This window comes from Chlorocebus sabaeus, chromosome 23, assembly GCF_047675955.1.
Source record: "Chlorocebus sabaeus isolate Y175 chromosome 23, mChlSab1.0.hap1, whole genome shotgun sequence".
Lineage (NCBI taxonomy): Eukaryota > Metazoa > Chordata > Mammalia > Primates > Cercopithecidae > Chlorocebus > Chlorocebus sabaeus.
Genome location: NC_132926.1, coordinates 41,921,638 through 41,942,382, shown reverse-complemented (window position 1 = coordinate 41,942,382; position 20,745 = coordinate 41,921,638). Strand labels below are relative to the sequence as shown.

General features: G+C 48.9%; 2 protein-coding genes across 3 annotated transcripts in view; one reads left to right on the top strand and one right to left on the bottom strand.

The window, feature by feature from the left end:
- Window positions 1-6,685, top strand: part of CYSTM1 (cysteine rich transmembrane module containing 1) — a 65,238-nt gene extending 58,553 nt beyond the window's left edge. The window contains exon 3 of the mRNA XM_008014652.3: window positions 6,210-6,685. Coding sequence (XP_008012843.1) covers window positions 6,210-6,316 — 107 coding nt within the window. The 3' untranslated portion in view covers window positions 6,317-6,685. The remainder of the gene's footprint in view (window positions 1-6,209) is intronic.
- Window positions 6,686-7,902: 1,217 nt separating this feature from the next.
- Window positions 7,903-20,745, bottom strand: part of PFDN1 (prefoldin subunit 1) — a 61,072-nt gene continuing 48,229 nt past the window's right edge. For both annotated transcript variants that reach the window (XM_008014665.3, XM_008014666.3), the window contains one exon: window positions 7,903-8,890. In XM_008014665.3, the coding sequence (XP_008012856.1) occupies window positions 8,807-8,890 (84 nt within the window). In that variant the 3' untranslated portion in view covers window positions 7,903-8,806. The remainder of the gene's footprint in view (window positions 8,891-20,745) is intronic.

The following is a 20,745-nucleotide window of genomic DNA, read 5'->3' as shown; positions in this document are numbered from 1 at the left end:
CACTGTGTGACCTCAGTCAAGTTATTTCCCTTCTTTGAGCTCAGCATCCTCTTCTTACCAAAAAATGACTGGCCAAGGTGGTCCCCAAGGTAGTTCTGACTGTAGTCCTGGCATCTGAGAAGTTCTCCATTGTTTCAGTATCTACGGTCAACCGTGTCCTAGTGGCGCTAGCAGCTGTTGCCCAAGGATGAGACCACAGGGGGTGCTGGCAGTGCAGCCTTGTCAGGCTGGCCCAGCTTGTCCAGATCTACTAGATGGTTTTTGTTGTTTATCCAAAAATTGTGTTATTAGGTCTACTGTTCACAGGACTGATTGGGAGTAAATGAGATGACTCATTCACCTGGGGTCCCTTAGGCTTCATCAGCTTCTGGGAGGGCTTGGTCTTGGCCCTGGGATAGCTGCTTGGTTTTGTCCAGGGGCAGCCTCCCTCCCAGGATGCCACTTCAGGATAGTGGCAAATGTACTTCTGAAGACCTACAAGAAAGGACTCATCCACAGCTCGGCGAACCCTCACCCTTTCCAGACCAATCCATGTAAACACCCACACCTGTCCAGAGAGCAATGGCAGCCTGAATGCTTGTTGGGTTGGGCTGCAGTAAGCTGAGGCACAGGTTGGTGGGTGAGTTGGTTGGCCAGCTCCCAGTCTGCTTCACCTTGGAGTGGGTATCTTGGGACTCAGCTTCACAGAAAAGCCAGGCCAGAGCTGAAGCTTCAGGAAAAGGAGGCAGGAGGAGTAGGGTAGGAAGAGAGGCTTGGGAGGCCCAGGGAAGGCTCTGAGCTTAGGAGGCAAAGGCAGCTGCTGTTGTGGAGCCTGGGCCAAGGCTGTGCTGATTCTGTCAGCTCCATATCCACCTCCCTTTAGAAGAAGGGGAAAGTGGAAGAGGTTCCTAATCCTATCTTACCCTTCAAAGAATCCGATGAAAACTACAGACCCTTGATTGCCTCTACCCAGATATTCCCTGGAAGGACAGAAGCTGGGCTGGTCCCTCTGCTGTTCCTGCTCATCCTTCACCCTATCACTCTCCCACTCAGCACATGGACCTGGTGCTCACTGGCCTTGAACAGAGGCACAGTGGCATTGCCTTTAGGACATTTTGTTCTTATCAGTGTAGCCTCTTTGCGCTGGGTAGTAAACGATGCCACTGCACTTGCACATCCAAGGAAAGCTGAACTGAAGCCATAGCAAGTTGAATCCTCTCTCTCTCTCTCTCTCTCTCTCTCCTCCCCCCTGCAGGAGCCATCTCATGGCTGTCTTGAGGTTTTTACTTATTTGGAAAATGCTTAAAGATTTCCCCCTCCCTTCCTACCTCTGCATCTGAGTAGTAAAAGGGCTATTGTGGATCCTCTGGAACCTCCCGGAAGGCTGGTTGGCCTCCTTCTGTCGGTCTAGATGCCCAATGTGGGGCAAGGGCAGTTGAGCAGACTACAGGTCCTCCTGCCCCTGGCAAAGCCATCATATCCCCTGGTGGCACTTCTTGGAAGGTGCAGTGTCTGTAGTTGTCTTAGCAGTTGAGGGCCAGCCCTGTGTGCCCATCACTGGTCTGGACCGTAAGGGGCCATGGTGCTGCTTCCTCACTCCTGGAGCAAGAAGGCTGCGGGCATCAGAACCCTCTGGGAGGCTCCGGTCTTTCTGTTTGCCTTTCCTGCCTAGCTCTCTTTGGTTGGGACTGGTACAGACACTTGCAAAACAAGAAGGACCTAATAAGGCTCAATTACCATGTTAAGGCACTCGATTAATCATTTACAAAGTCCAAGCCGTGCAGGTGAAGGTTTCAGGTGCCAGAATGGGGCTGACTGAGAATTGGAGCCTTCACCTGAGAAGGCCTGTACTCACATTTCCTGCAGGTCATCCCTGCCCTGATCTCTATGGGAACTGGAGCCCCACTTGCCCATTGCCTATCCAGGACCAGGTTTCTGAGTAGCCCATGTGAATGTCACCTCTGGGGCTGTACAATACAGTAGTCCTAGATCCTGGGACCAAGGGAACTACTGGTTGGTGTGTCTGGTGGCCAAGGTTGCAGTGGGCACTGGTGGCCCTGGAGAAGACCCCAGAGCTTGGTGGACAGGCCTGGCATCGGTCATCTATCTTTTCTGCTTCCAGCTTGAAGGCAAGAAGGTGGGAGGTGCCCCTGCCAGAAGCTGCTCAACTCTTCCCAAAGCTGCTGTGCACCTGAGACCCAGGGCTTCCTGGGCCTTTCTGACCTACCCTGGGCTCCTAGGCCACATCTGTGTGCTCATGCACCTCTCCCTGCACGTTCCCCACCCCACACTGTGTTTGCATCCATGTGGCAAAGCTTTGGGTGCCTGCCCCTCTACAGGCCCCACATCAGACTGGGGCTGAGAATACTGAGGGTTGGTTCAAACGGCTGACTGCAGGCAAGAGAGGCAAGCCAGTGTAGGGTCCCCTGGATCTGACCCCCACTCCACCTGTAGTCCCCTGGGAATAGTCCCTTCTTCCCTGGGGCCAGTTGAATAGGGTGGTCTGAGACACTAGATAGCCAATGGGGAATGAGCCTTTTGGCGCTGATGCTGATGGAAGGAAAACAATCCTTAAGACCCTGCCCCTGTCAGGAGCTGGAACCCAGCCCCGGTCCCTAGACTGGCCACAGGGGGGCACTTGATCTCCAAGAAGCAGCTCAATCTGAGCAGCCACAGCGGGCACGAGAACCTCTTCCCAGGTTGAGCACTGACTGCTACCAACGCACCTGGAAATGTGGTGCCTGTTACCATCCCAGCCCCCACATTGCTCTTTTGACCCCTCTCCCTTTTATCCTTCTTTTTAAAAAGGTTTATGTTTTTAAATAGCATTCCATTTACAGAAGTTGAGAGAAGAGTTGCCAAGATGGTAGTTTCTGTAAACGGTTTAACATCTTATGTAACCATAGTTCTGCCCGCTTTTTGTCTTCTGCTTGGCTGCAGAGGAGGCAGTTGCCAGGATGGCCCATCGCTGGGTGTGGAACACCTGGGTTGGGGCCACCTCTGCCACAGCTCCTGCTGGGTGACTTGCACTGCCAGCTAAGCCTTAGTGCACAGGGGCCCCTGAGCTTCAAGTACTGAGTGGCCCAGGACCCAGGCAGCATGGGGTGCCAGCCAGGATAGTGCACGAGTTCTCAGGCAGAGTCCCCCATTGGGAAGTGGGGAGTGACAGGGGTGGTAGCAGAGCAGAAGGCCAGGAACAGCGAGGCTGTCGGGTGGGTGGGGATCCTGGGGCAGAGACTAGGCTGTGCAGCTCAGTGCATCCTCTGGAGATGCAGTACCCTGGACCCTGCACCTAGAAGATGCAGTTGTAAAATTTCTGGGCCCCACCGCAGGTGCTCTGAAGAACTGTGAGGCCTACCTTAGGGGTTTCTCCTGCGCTAGTCATCCCCGCTTTGGGCGACTGAAGCAAGGAAAACGCAGGTCACTCCCACCTCCAGACCCGCACTACTTCCCATTGCCCATCCTCCCAACAGCCCAGGAGCAGAGATTCTGTCCTCAGCTAAAGGTGAAAAGGTCCTAAGGCTTTTGGGAAACTTGGTGCTCCAGGAAATAAGTGACTCGGGTTTCTAAGGTATGTGTGGGCACTCAACGCCCCTGTCGTGGCTGTCACAGCCCTCTGGTTTGAAGTCCTCCGTTTTGTTGCTGCTGTTTCTAACCTCTGTCAGCACTGCCTGGGAGTAACGAGTTCAAAGTCCCTAGTTCCCCATGTTTCCAAGTATGTTATGTGAAAGCCCTGGCAAGGACGAACCTGATTAAACTGGAGAAAAAAGGTGGAGCAAGCAAGACTAGGACATTTTTGTTTCCCCAGCTAAGCTGCCTGAGGTTCAGGGACTTGGACAGGTGAGAAAGGCATGACCACCACCTCAGCCCTGTCCCTGGAGGCTGGGGAGAAGGGGAAGCAGTGAGGAGACTGGCTGATGTCCTGATGCCCACGCCCCATACAGCAGTCATGAAGACTGAGTGGCCCCATGTCCAGAAAGCCCTCAGCACAGGGCCTGGCACTTGTGAATACCTCAATAAATGGTAACTTAAGAGAGCCTGTGGAGCCCCTCCCACTGCAGCCAGCCTCCAGCTGAGTTTCTGGCCTGAAGCCCAGGGATGGCCTGCACATGAATCAAGCAGGCTATTTCTAGAGCTGGCAGGGGGCTTTCTGTCCCAGGGGCAGGCGAGCCAATCCTGTGACAGGGAGAGCACAGGGAAGGGGTTATTCAAGTGGATTTGCACCATTGTATTCCAGTTTCCCTGTCCAGAGCTGCCCATGCAGGATCCTGGGGTGGGCAGGCCATCCAGGCAGATGGAAGGGGCACTCTACCTGGGGCTTTCCTGCTGCAGTGACCCCAGGGCCTGGGGTGACCAGGCTTTAGTGGGTGGGGTAGGCTCTGACTGGATGTGAGAGAGGACTTTGTTGTAGCCCAGTCACCTCTGTTCTCTTTCTGATCCCTTTTCTATCCCAGTTGGGCCTGAGCAAGCCTGGCTTGCCAGAGGCTTTAGAGCCATAAAGGCCTGGGTTCAGATCCTGCCCTTGCCTCTGCCTCATCGCCTGTGCTTGAACGAGAGACCTAACCTCTCTAAGCCTCGAATTCCTTGCCTGTGAAGTGGGAGTGATGGTAGTATCTACCTCAAAGTTGCTGTGAAGACGAAATCAGGTACTTGACCTTAGGAGGACTCGGAATAAATGAGCCATTCATCCTCTCCCTCTGAGCAGCTTTCCTGGTGAAGAGCAGCTAGACCCAGACCTGTGCTGCTGAGTGGGGCCAAATGAAAGTAGACTGGGATTAAACCTGTGCCACAGAAGAAGGAAAAGGAACATGTCCGTGCAGAGGGCAGCTGATACAATGGGAGGACCTGGAAAATCTCCCTACCCACTCAGCGTGCTCTGTAACAGCGATGACACCAGGCTCCAGGGAGAAGTGCTGCCAAGAGAGGGGTCTGAAAACAGATACAACGAGAAAACTGAAAGAAAACCCCCAAAGAACTGGTTTAATTAATAAGATTCATGCATTCCTGAACTCTGGAAAAGTGAAATGCTTACTGCTTATGAATTTGATGACAGTGGTTGTTTTGAGATTTTAAGTGGCCAGAGATTGACTAGCAGCCATTTAAAATATGTTCTTACCAGAAGAGAAGCTAATGCCACAAATCAGCTGACAAGTAGTGGGTAGTTGGGGTCCTTCTTTTTTTTTTTTTTTTTTTTTTTTTGAGACGGAGTCTCGCTCTGTCGCCCAGGCTGGAGTGCAGTGGCCGGACCTCAGCTCACTGCAAGCTCCGTCTCCCGGGTTTACACCATTCTCCTACCTCAGCCTCCCGAGCAGCTGGGACTACAGGCGCCTGCCACCTCACCCGGCTAGTTTTTTGTATTTTTTAGTAGAGACGGGGTTTCACCGGGTTAGCCAGGATGGTCTCGATCTCCTGACCTCGTGATCCACCCGCCTCGGCCTCCCAAAGTGCTGGGATTACAGACTTGAGCCACCGCGCCCGGCAGTTGGGGTCCTTCTTGACCTATGGATTTGTTTAGCACTCAGATCTCTTGATAGACCACTTAGCCATGACAGGGCTCAAGTTTCCAACTCCATTTGGAGGAAAAGTGAGCATGTTAGGCTCAGGAACACCACACAGGCCCAGCCACCCACCCACTCAGCCAGGTTTTCATCCCTGCCTTCTTTCATCGTTTATGTCAAGGTATAGAGGTTGGGGTCACATTCTGAAATTGTGTATTGCCCAGGAATGAAAAACCAGGGCTCTTGGTAATTCTTTGAGTGTTTAAAGCCCCGTTTTAAAAGGAGATTTTAATTCCCTTTATAATTCTTCGAGTGTTTAAAGCCCCCTTTTAAAAGATTTTAATTCCCTTCCTCTGTTACTCTTGGGTGATGGGTCAGCTGTATCTCAAGAAATGACCCCCAGTTCCCCTGCGGGGGGACGACATGCTACCTGGTTTACAAAGTAGGGTTGACCAACTCTGGTTGCCTTGGCATGCGGCCATTCTGCAAGTTCTCTAGTACTTGTCCCTGTGAGGGTGAGGGCGTCCTGGGTCTGGAGTGGCAGGAGGGAGAAAGCAGCTGAGCTGAGCCCCCTCCTTCCATTCATCAGCAGCAACGGCAGGAGCACGGTTTCGCCAGTCTGCTCAATAGCTTCCCCCTGCTGTAGCCTTCCTGTGGTCCTGGGAGGCTAACTTTGCAGGGCCTGGGGTTTGCACCAGTCCATTCTCACCCCCTTCCCTCGTCTCCCTCCAGTGTATGTGGTAGAAGACCAAAGAAGAGATGAGCTGGGACCATCCACCTGCCTCACAGCCTGCTGGACTGCTCTCTGTTGCTGCTGTCTCTGGGACATGCTCACCTGACCAGCCCAGCCGTCCTGTCATGCCAGCTCTGCCGCCACCTCTGACAGGTGTGCCTGCCCCCGTCTCTTCTGATTGCTGTAACAAGTGACTAGCTTTGCACAGACACCTCTACCTTCAGCACTATGGGATTCTAGACTAGTGGGGGTTGCTACTGTTTAATTCAGTGACTTGATCTTTTTAATGTGCAAAATCCATTTCTTATTGATCTTTAAAGATGTGCTAAATGATTTTTTTGGCCAAAGGCTTAGTTGTGAAAAATATTTATAATTTTTAAATTATACATTCAAGGTAGTGGCCAAATGTAACGCACCATGGAATGATTTCTCTGCTAACAGCCTGTATGTTTCAATAAATTTGTCCAAAGCTCAACTGTCTTTCTAAATGATTCCAGGTCTAAGCTAAGCTACCTGGACTCTGTTACCATATCTAACTACTCATCTGCTCGCTAAGGCTTATCAAATGTGGGTATCTCAGCTGGTGGCCACCATCCAATATATGACCAGCAGCCAATCTACCTTTTTATTCTGGTGGTGATGCAAACAGTGTGGGTGCTACAAGGAAGGCCAGTTCTGAGGCCAGGTGTCCTCCAGCCGGGTCATAGGCTCTTAGCCAAGCTACTCTCCCCCTAGTCCCACTCAGAGATAGGCTGAGAGAGGAATGTTTGCAACCACAACTTGCACCTACCTTTACCCAGACCCTAGGAAAGGGCCTTTTGGTAACCAGGGGCTGCCCCTGGAGTAGCTTCCAGGCCTGCTCTCTGGAAACCCAGGAACCTACAGTTACATGGGGCCAGACAAGAGGTTTGAGGTTTTCCTTTTTTTTTTGAGGTAGAGTTTTGCTCGTTGCCCAGGCTGGAGTGCAATGGCGTGATCTCGGCTCCCCACAACCTCCCCTCCTGGGTTCAAGCGATTCTCCTGCCTCAGTCTCCTGAGTAGCTAGGATTACAGGCCTGCACCACCAGGCCCAGCTAATTTTGTATTTTTAGTAGAGACAGGGTTTCTCCATGTTGGTCAAACTGGTTGGGAACTCCCAACCTCAGCTGATCTGCCCGCCTCGGCCTACCAAAGTGCTGGGATTACAGACGTGAGCCACCGCACCCAGCCAGCCGAGGTTTTTCCCTTCTGGCTGTCCCCTCCCACCCCTCTCCCCAGTTAGTCAGCCGTGCCACTCATCTCAACTTTGGCCACAGGGTGGCGCCGGGCTGCCACAGCAGCAAGTCCGATTTTCCTCCATCAGCTGGCCCGCCCTGGCCCAGCCAGCTGCAGCTGACAGCTCCCTGTTGACTCTGCCTTCCCTCCGAAGCAGTGGATGTGCTGATAAATGTTTACCAGTGCTCTCTCTAAGAAAAAAGAAAAAAAACCCCAGCCTTGTTTTGTAGCATGTCATGTGTCTTATTTCTGTGGTGTACGTGTTCCCACCATGCCATGGCTGATTTCAAGTTACCAATGTGATGTCACTGACTGGAGCTGGGCCAACCTCACAGATCACACTCATTGGAGCTGGGCCAACAGAGCCAACCTCACAGATCACAGCCAGTGCACAGATAGAGCACAGGTCGTGGTCAAATGTAGTAATATAATTAGGGATGCATTTTGAATATTTATTGTCCTTGTTTTTAACATAATTTGCAATTTACATAATTATAATGGCTGTGTTTAACAACTGGCTTGCAACAAAATTCTTGAAAATTGAATAACTGGCCCACCTGGGCTGGGATGAGCCAGCTAGAGCACACCATTGCCCCTCAGCCTCTGGGAGGCCTCAGGATTACGGCGTCCATCTTATGATATTGGCCAAAAGGAGACAGTCTTGGAGGTGCTGCTGACTGTTGAACTTCCTTTTGGAATGTATGGGAGAAGGCAGGGAAAGGAATCTTTAGGTAGACTGCCATCCAGGGACTGCTATTCTGTTCACTGAGATTCAGCTGTGAACGTCTGTTCTTTCTTCCTCTTCTGTCTACTACATGCAGGCCCGGAAGCTGAGGGGTTAGTCAAAGGTACAGGAAGGGAAAAGAGAAGAGGGCAAGAGCCCATCCCCCAAGAAAGGAAGGGCTCCGATGCAGAGGGAGCAGGAGCTGAGGTGGAGATGGCCACTGCCTCTCTCACCCTCTGTTCCATCCCTCTGCTGAAGAAAAGCAGGCTTAGCAGAGTGGGACGGATGCTTTTTATTGGTCTGGCTGGCATGCCTAGTGGAAAGCCCAGGCAGAGCTTCCTATCTTGCCCTGGCTCCCATCTTCCCTCTCCTGGGAGTTCATCACACACCCCGAGAGGGAAGAGTGTCCTGGGCAGAGGTGGCAGGCAAAGCCAGGGTAAAAACTCCAGGGCTTGGAAGCAAATGGGGCTCAGGGTGACGCAGAAAATGTGACGTTGCTAGGTCATCCAGATAAAGTGTCCATCGGGGCAGAAGAGAAGCTGAAGTTTCCCTGCAGAGACTCCTCTGCCCCCACCAGGAATGGGAGGGGCAGGAGGAAGAGCTTCCCCGAGAGGCTCCCTACTGGGCCCTTCGTGCCATCAGCATCTCCCGGATGTTGTCCTCAGCTTCCTTAACGCTCCGCTCCAGGTAGGACTTTTTCTGCTGCAATATGAGAGACAACGGTTAGGACCAGAGTGAATGGGCCAGGCTGGAAGACGCAGCTTTGACGTCCAATGGTTATGGCTTTTCCTTTGTGACGGGTGACTTCCAGGAGCATACTGTGAGCCAGGTACACACACCTGCCCACAGTGCTCTCCCCACCTCCGAACCATGGGTGATCATGGGCAGGCAACAGGGAGAAGATGGCTTTGGTACAGGAAGCAAAAGTGTTCTGTGGAAGACAGGCAGTAGCACTCTTCCCCTAGAAGGAAGCAGACTCTAAAAACAGGCATCTCGGTACACGAAGTTATCCCAGACAGACAAAGACCAGGAAATTCCAGGACAAAGCTCCTGTCCGTAACAGACTATCTCCTCTCAAGGTTTTCCATGGCCTGGGCCAGGCGTCTGTAGCCACTGCAGCTATAAAATGGACGGTGCATGCTCTGCCCTGTCCAGCAGGAATATGGGCTGCTGTGAGGGCTGTGGGGCTGTCTCACATTGCACTGCGGGGGTGAGTCAGGAGGCAATCTGCTTTTCTAATGAGACTGCTGCCTGCCAGGAATCCAGGACACTGACACACTGAGGTAAGCAGACCTTTTGGAGGCTTACCTTCTACCCCATCTGGGTCCTAAATTAAAAATCATGGCTTAGACAAAGAACTTTCACTACTTTCAGGAGCCAGGATTACAAAGATTAGTCAAAGGAAATGATGTCTGTACATTATTTGCCCTGTGCTCACCCCAGAAGTATGGTGGTTTTACCACTGGTCTTTGCCCTGAGGACATAGTTGTGGCTGTATTCCCAGTTAACAGACATGAAATGAAGCCTCCCTTTTTGAGGAGTATTATTCATGTCCTAAAGGAATACTCAAAATTATCACCTCCCAGGGCACATGTGACTGAGCCACACTGGAACCAGTAATGCAGTCACCGGGCAGCCCAGGCCCTTCTCTCACCTCAACCCCCTTCACCCAAGCAACTGTTGATTCTGTTCCACCCACTAAAGTGCCCACAGGACTCAGGGAAGCATGGAGAGGTTAGGGCAGAGGACAGGTGAGCTCTCCGTCCAATTAGTTAGTTGTTTGTTTGTATGTTTTATTTATTTTTGAGACAAGGTCTCAGCTCAGAGTGCAATGGTGCGATCATGACTCACTGTAGCCTCTACCTGCCACCTCAGCCCAAGTAGCTGGGACTCTAGGTACACTGGGACTGTAGGTGTGCACCACCACGCCTGGCTTTTTTTTTTTTTTTTGGTAGAAATGAGAAACTTAAATTTTTTATTTTTTGTATTGCCCAGGCTGATCTCAAACTCCTGGACCCAAGCGATCCTCCCTCCTCAGTCTCCCAAAGTGCTGGCATTACAGGCGTGAGTCACCGCGCCTAGCTATTTATTAAATGATACATACAGAGGCTTCTTCCTACAGAAGCCAAATGTGGCATACACAAATCTTTATCAGTTCTTCCGTGAACCTCTGATTCCTGTCTGTCCTCTCCTTGCTTCAAATTTCCTTAAGGCTAGAAAGAACCCTCTTTACTTATCTCCCATCTGTCTAAGTTGCACACAATTCCTTGCGACACAACAGGAGCTCCATAAAAACTCATGGTGACCAGACACAGTGGCTCACGCCTATAATCTCAGCACTTTGGGAGGCCAAGGCAGGCAGATCACCTGAGGCCAGGAGTTTGAGACCAGTTTGGCCAACATGGCAAAACCCTGTCTCTACAAAACATTAGACGGGTGTGGTGGTGGGCACCCGTAATCCCAGTTACTCGGGGGCTGAGGCAGGAAAATCACTTGAACCCGGGAGGCAGAGACTGCAGTGAGCCAAGACCGTGCCATCGCACTCCAGCCTGGGCAACAAGAGCAAAACTCCAACTCATGGTGACCGTGATAACAATTCAATTCAATGCCTGCAAATGTATACGGTTGCTAAGGAATTTTAATTACACTGCTAAGCCAAATACAGTCCTATCACTGTGATATCAGAGTGGGAACTTAAACTTCCTTTGATAAACAACTCTTTTTGAGACAGAATCTCACACTGTTGCCGAGGCTGGAGTGCAATGGCGCCATCTCGGCTCACTGCAACCTCCGCCTCCCAGGTTCACACGATTCTCCTGCCTCAGCCTCCCAAGTAGCTGGGATTACAGGCACCACGCCAGCTAATTTTTTGTATTTTTAGTAGAGATGGGGTTTCACTATGTTAGCCAAGCTGGTCTCAAACTCCTGACCTCGTGATCTGCCTGCCTCGGCCTCCCAAAGTGTTGGGATTACAGGCGTGAGCCACTGTGCCATGCCAATAAACAACTCTTAGACTTTAACTATGGTGAGCTGAAAAAAAGGCAAATACTAGTAAGCCCTGACACACACTAAAGAATGTATGTTCACTGGGTGTCACACAGAGGGGAGCAACAGCTCAGTGCCATACACCACCTGGGCACCCTGTGGACCCTATGTGAATGCGGGGAAAGGTAAGTGGAATAAGCCTGCTTCTCCCCCTACGAAAGTCAGCCAGGGCCCAGGGACTCTGGTCTGTTGCATTCAGTCTCTGCCAACTTGCTGAAAACCATACACTTGGAACATCAACAAGAGCTCTTCTGCCCTCCCACCCAGGCTCCCCAGCCAAACTCAGGCTGTACCTCTCAGCTTTAAAAATTCCTTCTTCTGTAAAATTTCTGTCTTCTAACACTTTCATGAATTTTACCACTGCATATCCTAAAGTCTTCAGGTTTCCAAACAATGATGCAAATTAACGTATCTATCTGTATTTTTGTTTTGTTTCTAGAGATGGGGTCATGTTGCCCAGGCTGGCCTCAAACTCCTGGGCTCAAGCAATCCTCTTGCCTTACAGGCATGTCCCACGGTGCTGCCTTCATCTTTAAATTTTTAACTAGTTTAAATAAATGTAATAGACATGTCTTTAAAAAAATATATATCCCTAATATAGTGGACCTTTCTAACTGTATTTCAATAATTCCTGTCTCAGTCCCCAAGCATATTTAAGTCCAGAAAGACTCTCATCATAGTCAAACCCAGAACAAGGTACCTGTTGTGGGTTGAACTGAATTTGACAAAAAGAGATGCTGAAGTTCTAATCCCTGGTAATTTGGAAAGACGATCTTTGCAGATGTAACTAAATTAAGATGAGATCGTATTACATTAGGGTGGGCCCTGAATCCAATCATTAGCGTCCAAACAAGGCGCTGTGAAGACAGGGACACACGCAGAGGGAGAACCCTGTGCTGACCGAGGTGGGGACGGGGTAACGCAACTACCAGCAAAGGAATGCCAGGCACTGTGGGCAGCCACCAGAAGCTGGAAGACGTGAGGGCGGACTCTCCCCTCGACCCTTCAGAGGAAGCGTGCCCTGCAGCCCCTCGCATTTGTTGGGCTCCTGGCCTTCAGGACTGTGAGAGAATACATTTCTGTTGTTTGAAGCCACCAATTCGTGGCAAGTAGAAAACCAACACAATACCTGAAATGAGGGATGCCCCCACACGTCAGTTCTACCATAATTATTTGGGGATAAGTATGACCCTAGCTTATAAAGTTTTAAGGGCAGTTACCCAGGCCTCTGCAATTCAGTGTGGTCAGAGGCATGGCAGGATTGGTCCTGTGAGTACAGAAGAACCTTGGGAGGCCTCTGTCTCCAGGGGTGTCTTAGTCTGTTTGTGTTGCTCTAAAAGAATACCTGAGGCTGGGTAATTGATGAAGAAAAGAGGTTTATTTGGCCCACAGTTCTGCGGGCTATACAAGCATGGTGCAGCATGTGCTTCTGGGGAGGGTTTCTGGCTGCTTGCACTCGTGGTGGAAGGCGAAGGGGAGCCGCCTGTGCAGAAATCATGTGGCCAGAGAGGAAACGAGAGAGAGGAGGTGCCAGGCTCTTTTCAACAGCCAGTCACTGAAGAAACTAAGCATAAGAACTCACTCACTCCCATGAGAATGGCACCAAGCCATACACAAGAAACCCGCCCCCACAATCCAAACATCTCCCACCAGGCCCCACCTTCAACACTGGGGATCAAATTTTTTGCAGGGAGGTCTGGGGGTACCAAATTTCAATAAGAGACCTGCCAGGGGGCAAACAAACCCTATGCACAACACAGCAGGGGCATCCTTCATTTCCAGTGTGGTGCTGTGCCCTTGGGTAAGGGTACAAACCCCATTTAAAGGGCTCTGCCCTCATGACCTCCTCACCTCCCAAATGGCCACACCTCCTAACACCATCACCTCAGGAGTTAGGATTTCAACAAAGACTTTAGGGAGAAACAACTCCTCACACCATAGTACTTTTCAGCTTCCAAGAAGCCGTGCTAAGTCTCCGACCTCATCTCCAACAACTCTTCCCCGTCACTCCTTCAGCTCCAGCCACACGGGCTTCCCGTGCTGCTCCTCCAATCCACCAGGTATGTTCCTGCCTGGCCTTTGCCCTTTGCTATGCTCTCCATGTAGAAGTTCTCTTCACCAGATATTCACATTACTCATCCCCTCACTTCCTTCAGGCCTTTCTCAAATGTCACCTTATATGCGAGGCCTTCTTGAGTATATGCTGCCCAATACTCCCTATTCTCCTCACCTTGACTCTTCTCCAGATCTCTTTCCACCACAGGAAGCAGAAACTGTCTGGCTTCCCTATGAGAAGGAAAAGTCCACAAGGGCAGGACTTCGTTCTGTCACCTGATACAGTCCTGCTGTCTAGAAGAATGGCTGGTACATAAAAGGAACTCGATGCTTGTTGAATAAAGTGCTTTAGTGTGGGAAATGAAGCCTTACTGATGTACACACACTTTTCGGTTTTCTCTTCCAACCTGAATAATCAAGAAACACCCACCAGAGGAAGCAAAGGCAGAAACTGACCATTTTCCTTCAAGGTGGTTTTTGGCTTTTGGCATTGCCCTATCACCCCTGCCCCTGGATATACACAGATTTAAAACTCCAACCTATCACTACAAACAATGTCAAGTATTGGAGGTAATGAATATGTTAACTAGCTTGATTTAATTATTCTACATTATATTTATTTTTATTTATTTTTCTGAAACAGGGTCTTGCTCTGTTGCCCAAAGTAGAGTGCAATGGCACAGTCTAGGCTCACTGCAAACTCCACCTCCCGGGTTTAAGCAATTCTCCCATCTCAGCCTCCCAAGTAGCTTAGGATTACAGGTGAGCACCACATGCCCAGCTGATTTTTGTATCTTTAGTAGAGACGGGGTTTCACCATGTTGGCCAGGCTGGTGTTGAACTCCTGGCCTCAAATGATTCGTCTGCCTCAGCCTCCCAAAGTGCTGGGATTACAGGTGTTAAATACTGCACCCAGCCCACATTATATTTATAAATCATAATGCTTTTACCCCATAAATTTATACAATTACAAATACAAATACAATTACAAATTATTGATTTATAATAAAATAAATAAATAATAAAATTCAAATGTCACAGATCCCAATGAGGGCTTTGGATCTGGCCTTGCTTCCACAAACAGAACAGGCCCTAACAGGCCTTTATGCTTTATCAGGTCAACTTGCAAAACTAAAAAACAAACCACCCCAATTTCCCATGTCCTGGACTCTGAAATCCTTGAGGAACTGCTCTATCTGATGTCAGCCTCAGGGCTGCTAGGAGCGACATTTGAAAACCACACTTACTACCAGCAGTCCTGGGAGGGCATCTGCTGTCCTCACTGTAGCATCCTTCTGTCTTGCCGAGCAACTTCCCTCAGAATGCTTTCACCAGTAAAGTCTCTAGTGGCATCAAACCACAAAGCTCTGGGTGCAGCGACATTCTTGTGGGCCCTTGTCGTGATGACAAACTCTGAGATTTCCTGTGGGGCTCAGCACGGCCAGGGAAATGACATTGTTGGAGTTATTGCTCATCGGCCTGAGGTTCTTTTTTCCAGGAGTCAGACTGAGGGGCTGGTGTTTCATTCTCATCCTCTTACCAAGGAAAGAGGCTCCAGTCCCTAGAACTTTTCTGACATGACACAATCTCTCAAATAGACTCCTGAGGTAATGCATCTTATGACGCTATCACTATAGACTTTTTTCTTTTCTTAGGAACTTTGTCTCCAGCTCTCCTTCTCTAAATTATTATTATTATTATTTTTCTTTCTTTCCTGTTTGTCCTGCCTTGGGGTATAGAAAAGGGTTTTCTCCTCTCTGTTCCTCTATTTTCCCATTTGTAAGATGAGGATTTGGGCAATACCAGGGCAATCCTCCACCCCCACCCCACTCCCATTTTTACTTTAGCCACACGACACTTTCTTCAAATGAACTCTTGCCTTAAAGACTAAACGAACAAAACAGGTTAAAATGGAGCTCAGAGAGAGGGGAGATATACCATGGATGTGTATGGATATGTACTTTTATCTCAATAAAAATAGCCCTGCTGGCTCATCTCCTGCCCTCCAATCCAGGCTTTGGAGGCAATAGACAAGGCAGACTTAGGTTTCCTTCTGCTCCTGATCTTCCGTGAGAGCTGAGTCCTCAGAGACCCTCTGCTGGGAGTCACGGTTTCTGACCCTGAGTGTGACCTGCCTTGGTCACATACTTCTTCCTTAAGTAAAATTCGCAGCTTCCAGCTCCTGGAGACCACCGCCGACTTCAATCTCTACTATTAATCAAAAAAACTGAAGGCAATGGCCATCTTTTTGCTGTCTCTACCATGACTTCCAAATTAAAAACCCAAAGCCTCACTAATTCACGTGTTCGCTCATTAGCAGATCTGTAAAATGGTCAGAGGGTACCAGCTGCCCACAATATGGTATGTTTGGCAAGAGGCCAAGAACTCACTGAGGTCTGAAGAGGCATGTCTTGATGGGGGACAAGGGAAGGCAAGGGAAACAAGACAAAAACAGAAAAAAGGCAATGAGAGGACACAATCAGAGAAGTCAGGATGGAAAAAGGGACAGCATGGGCACAGCTGGAGCAGGTAGGGGTGGGGCAGAGCCCTGAGGGCACATGTGCCCTGAGCCACCAGCCTGGATGGGTGAGGAGCGCCAACAGAGGCAGGCAAAATCCGACACCTGAGAGACAGGTCTAAGCGGTCCATGGACACGCCCACTTGTAAACTCATCTGGGTGCATCCATTTCACCAGAGGACACAGCTAGGTGATATGGTAACCACTGAGCTACACCGCTGGGAGACAAATCAAAGAAAGATAAAGCAATCTTAGGCATGGAGCAGGAGAACAAAGAGAAACCTCGGAAAGAGTTACTGTCCCTGCATCTTCTAGACACTACTTTAGAAATATCCTTCAGAAAAACAAAGAAAAGAAAAGAAAAGAAAAGAAAAAAAAGGAAAGGAAAGGAAAGGAAATGAAAGGAAAGGAAAGGAAGAAAAGAAAGAAAGCTGAGAGATAGAAAGAGGGAATGAAAAGAAAATAAAAGAAAAGAAAAGAAAAAAGAAAAGAAAAACCCCTTCAGAGATCTTTCTGCCGAAGGACAGGGAAAAAAGACGTACTTCAGCTAAGCGCTGACATGTTTTCCTCCCAGGTGTGCTTTTACCTGCCGACAGACTGACACTGCTACCATATGGGGTCAGACTCCCAAACCCCACCTATGATCACATGCTGGCTAGCACCCCCAATTCAGTCTGCCAAGACGAACTCCTACACCACTCAAGCACTTTACAGCAGATATACACGAGGGGAAAAAATTCTTCTTCAAACAACAGTGTTTAGCCGCTCGGTCCCCCTGAGGTTTAGGTGAGTTCTACCTACTGCTGCCCTCCCTAACACATCAGCTTCATGTGAGTCCCAGAGAAAGCCCAGCCTACCGGATAACCTGGGAAAGACCAGATACAAAGCTCAGAGTGAAGCACAGAGCCAGGAGCAGCAACTGTCCCAATGCATATGTTTGCTGATCAAGCCTCAGCCAAAGAATCACTACCATCTGCAGGCACCAGGTGTAAAAGGGACGACAACAAGCCAGCAAATCATGTCAAGCGATGGGGTCAAGCAATGGGGTCAAGTGATGGGCAGCTGAAGTAGGTGGTTCAGAGAAGATTAAGGGAAGAAGGAATCTATCACTACCTTAACTATCGAAAGCAATGGCTCTCCAAGTGCAGTCCTCTCCCAGCAGCGTCGGGATCACCTGCGAACTTATTAGAGGTGCATATTCTTATGCCTCAACCCAGACCCACTGAACCAGAAACCCTGGGGATGGAGTCTGGCAATCTGTGTTTTCACAAGCCCTCCCAGGCAGCTGTGACGCACACTGAAGTTTGAGACTCAAACTTTTTGTTCTAAATCAGGAGTCAGCAAACTTTTTCTATAAAGGGCCAGATAATAAATATTTTAGGCTTTCACTGTGGGGTTATCTCTGTTACAACTACTCAGCTCTGCCATTGTAGCACAAAAGCAGTCAGACAATGTGTAAACAAATGGGTGTGGTGCAGATGAATGGGCACAGCTATGTTTCGAAAGCACAGAAACAGGCAGTGAACTGGACGGGGCAGGCGGTGGTTTGCCAGTGTCTGTTCCTTAAAAAGATGGAGCTTTAAAGGGTAGGACTGAGTCCAGCAATTAGAGATTTTTAACTTTCACTGAAAGCTGCCTAATAAAAGCCTGCATTTCCATCTGTCCATCCTTCCATCCATTCATTCAGTTCACTGCCAAATCATTTCCCCTCCTTCATCCTTCACAAACCCTGGTCCTTGAAGCTCACGGCATCATGCTTAACCATCTGACTGCCCCCTCCTTGTTGCTGCAATCTTCCAGTATCCTGGGCACTATCCCTCATCATCAGTGGCTCCCTGTCTCCCTCTCCACCATTGAAGTACCATTCAAGGTGACTTCAAAAGAATGTAGATGACTCACCCAATAGCACAGCCTCCTCTCTTCACAAATTTATGGTTACCCCACCTCAGTCACCCAGTCCATGGTCATGCCCTAGGTCTTGTCAACACTAGAAGCTGCACACCTCTGAAGTGTCCATTTCACCACCACTACCTCATATTCTTCCAGGTCACTTCTGATACTCTCGCTCCAGCATTTCTTCAACCTTGTCATGCAACAAGTTGTTCGTTATCCATTATGCTTCCATGGGCTTTTCCCTTCCTACCCAGCTTTGCTTACATAGTCCATCATTTATATTTATTCTCCTTATAAATACCCTTTCACCTATGTCCCTCTCTCCCTCTCTTGCACTTGCCTGGGAAAATGCCAACCCAGATTAAATTCAACCATCTACCCACTCCATGCCTCACCTGAGTGGCTGAATGTTCCTGGAGGAAAATGCTAAATTGTGCTAAATGGTCTCACTTTAAATTCAGGGCCATGAATCCCAAATGGGCACTATGAAAATTCTATTAAACTTCCTTTATATGTTCATTGTCTGCTCTCCAAAATAACTATTTCATGCTTTGTCTTGTCTCCTCAAATCTCCTATGCTCCCTCCTCTCCTCAGCTGGGAAAATAAATCTGAGGAGAACTCTATCTTCCTGCTACCAAATCTACTCATCAACCTACACCTGTATGTATAGTCTCTTCTTTCTCTGTTAAAATTGATAGCATGCCTGTACTGCATTTTTAAAGAAATCAAAATACAACCCTGCACTTTGTAAGGCTGAGGTGGGAGGATCACTTGAGGGAAGGAGTTTGAGACCAGCTGGCCCTTGGGCTGTAATTTACGGAACCCTGGCCGAGAACATCACCCACCTATTGGTAAGAGCCTATCTATACAGCGAGACCCATCTCTACAAAAATAAAAAAAAATCAGCTGGGCATGGTGGTGCATGTCTGTAGCCCTAGCTACTCAGAAGGCTAAGGCAGGAGGATCACTTGAGTCCAGGAGGATGAGACTGCAGTGAGCCGTGATCACGCCACTGCACTCGAGCCTAGATGACAGAGCAAGGCCCTGTCTCAAAACAAAACAAAAACACACAAGCCTTCCACTTAGACAATGATTTCATCCCCACATACCTTCTCAGAAACTTCCCTCTTACTGTTAACCTTCCTTTCTTCTTAATCTTCTATTTCTTTCTCTGCAAGATCCTTCTTGGTGAGGCAAATCATTAAAAAATCCTTTCTTTACCTCTCAGTCCTCTGTAAGTACTGCCTCTTTTCTACAAAACTTCTTGAATCAGTTTTTTGAGGCAGCTGCCTCCCCTGTCTTCCCTCCTATCTGCTCCTCAGACCTCTCCAATCACACTTCTGCCTCCTCTAATGAACTGGCTATGATTCAAGTCCAGTGATCTCTATGGGTGCTTCTCTGTCATCTTACTCAACCTCTCAACAGTGTTCAACACACTTCTTGGAACACTTTCTCCCTCTAGCTTTCATGACACCACACTTCTATTCTCCTCCGACATAACTGGCTACTCTTTCTAAGTTCTCCTTTGCTGACTACCCCTCCTCTGCTCAGCTTCCGAATGCTGCATTTCACAAGAAGCTGTCCTGGAACTCCTCCTCTTCTACCCATCTGCACTACCTCTTAGAAACTCTCATTTCAGCCAGGTGCGGTGGCTCACGCCTGTAATCCCAACACTGTGGGAGGCTGAGGCGGGCGAATCACCTGAGGTCAGGAGTTCGAGACCAGCATGGCCAACATGGAGAAACCCCGTCTCTACTAAAAATACAAAAATTAGCCAGGTGTGGTGGCACATGCCTGTAGTCCCAGCTACTCGGGAGGCGGAGGCATGAGAATTGCTTGAACCCAGGAGGCTGATGTTGCAGTGAGCTGAGATCAAGCCACTGTATTCCACCGTGGGTGACATGGCAAGACTCCATCTCAAAAAACAACAACAAAAAAAAACCCCAATACTCTCATCTCATAGCTTTAAACATTATATGACTCCAAATCTGTATCTCCAATGCTATCTCCCCTTAATACCAGATTTAACATATCCAATTATTTATAAAACATATCCTCTTGGATGTCAAACTCAGACTTTAACATGTTTAAAACAAACACAAGTGATTTATAGTCACCCCCACCCCTCCCTGACTTCCCCATCTCAGTGAATGGCACTCGACCCAACTGCTCAACGTAAAAAACAAAAAGGCCACAAAAAAAAAAAAAAAGAGAGCCGTTTTTCAAGAATGACCCTACACGGCACATCCCTGATTTTTTTCTTTTCCTCAAACCCCACACCTTCCATCCAATCCATCAGCAAATCTTATTAGCTTACTTCCAAATACATTCCCAATCTCTACTCCTCTTTCTATCTAGCGCCACTGCCCCTATCCTAGTCCAAGCCTCCATCATCTTGGACTAAGAGGTGTGTCGTGGACACTCTCCTAGTGTCACCTGGAGGTGTCTCGTGGACACTCTCATACCAAATCAAGTTAGCCTCTGCTCAAAAAGCCTCTAATGGGCCAGGCATGGTGGCTCACGCCTGTAATCTCTGCACTTTAGAAGGTTGAGACAGGTGGATCACCTGAGATCAGGAGTTTGAGACCAGCCTGGCCAACGTGATGAAACTCCATGTCTACTAAAAATAAAAAAAACTAGCTGGGCATGGTGGCACATGCCTGTAATCCCAGCTACTCAGGAGGCTGAGGCAGGAGAATCGCTTGAGCCTGGGAGGTGGAGGTTGCAGTGAGCCGAGATCACACCACTGCACTCCAACCTGGGCAACAAGAGCAAAACTCCATCTCAAAAAAAAAAAAGAAAAAAAAAAGAAAAAAAAGAAAAAAAAAAGCCTCTAATGGTTTCACCTCACACTTAGAAAACAAGCCAGACTCTTTAACTGAGGCAATCAGGCTCCACATGGCATCCCTCCTGCCAACCCCTCCACTTCATTACTACTCTGTCCCCCCTTTCACTTGCTTAAACAGCTCCAGCAGACTTATTTCTATCTTAAGACAGGAATATCTCTCTGTGTAATATTTCTCTGTGACCTCCAACTGGAATGTT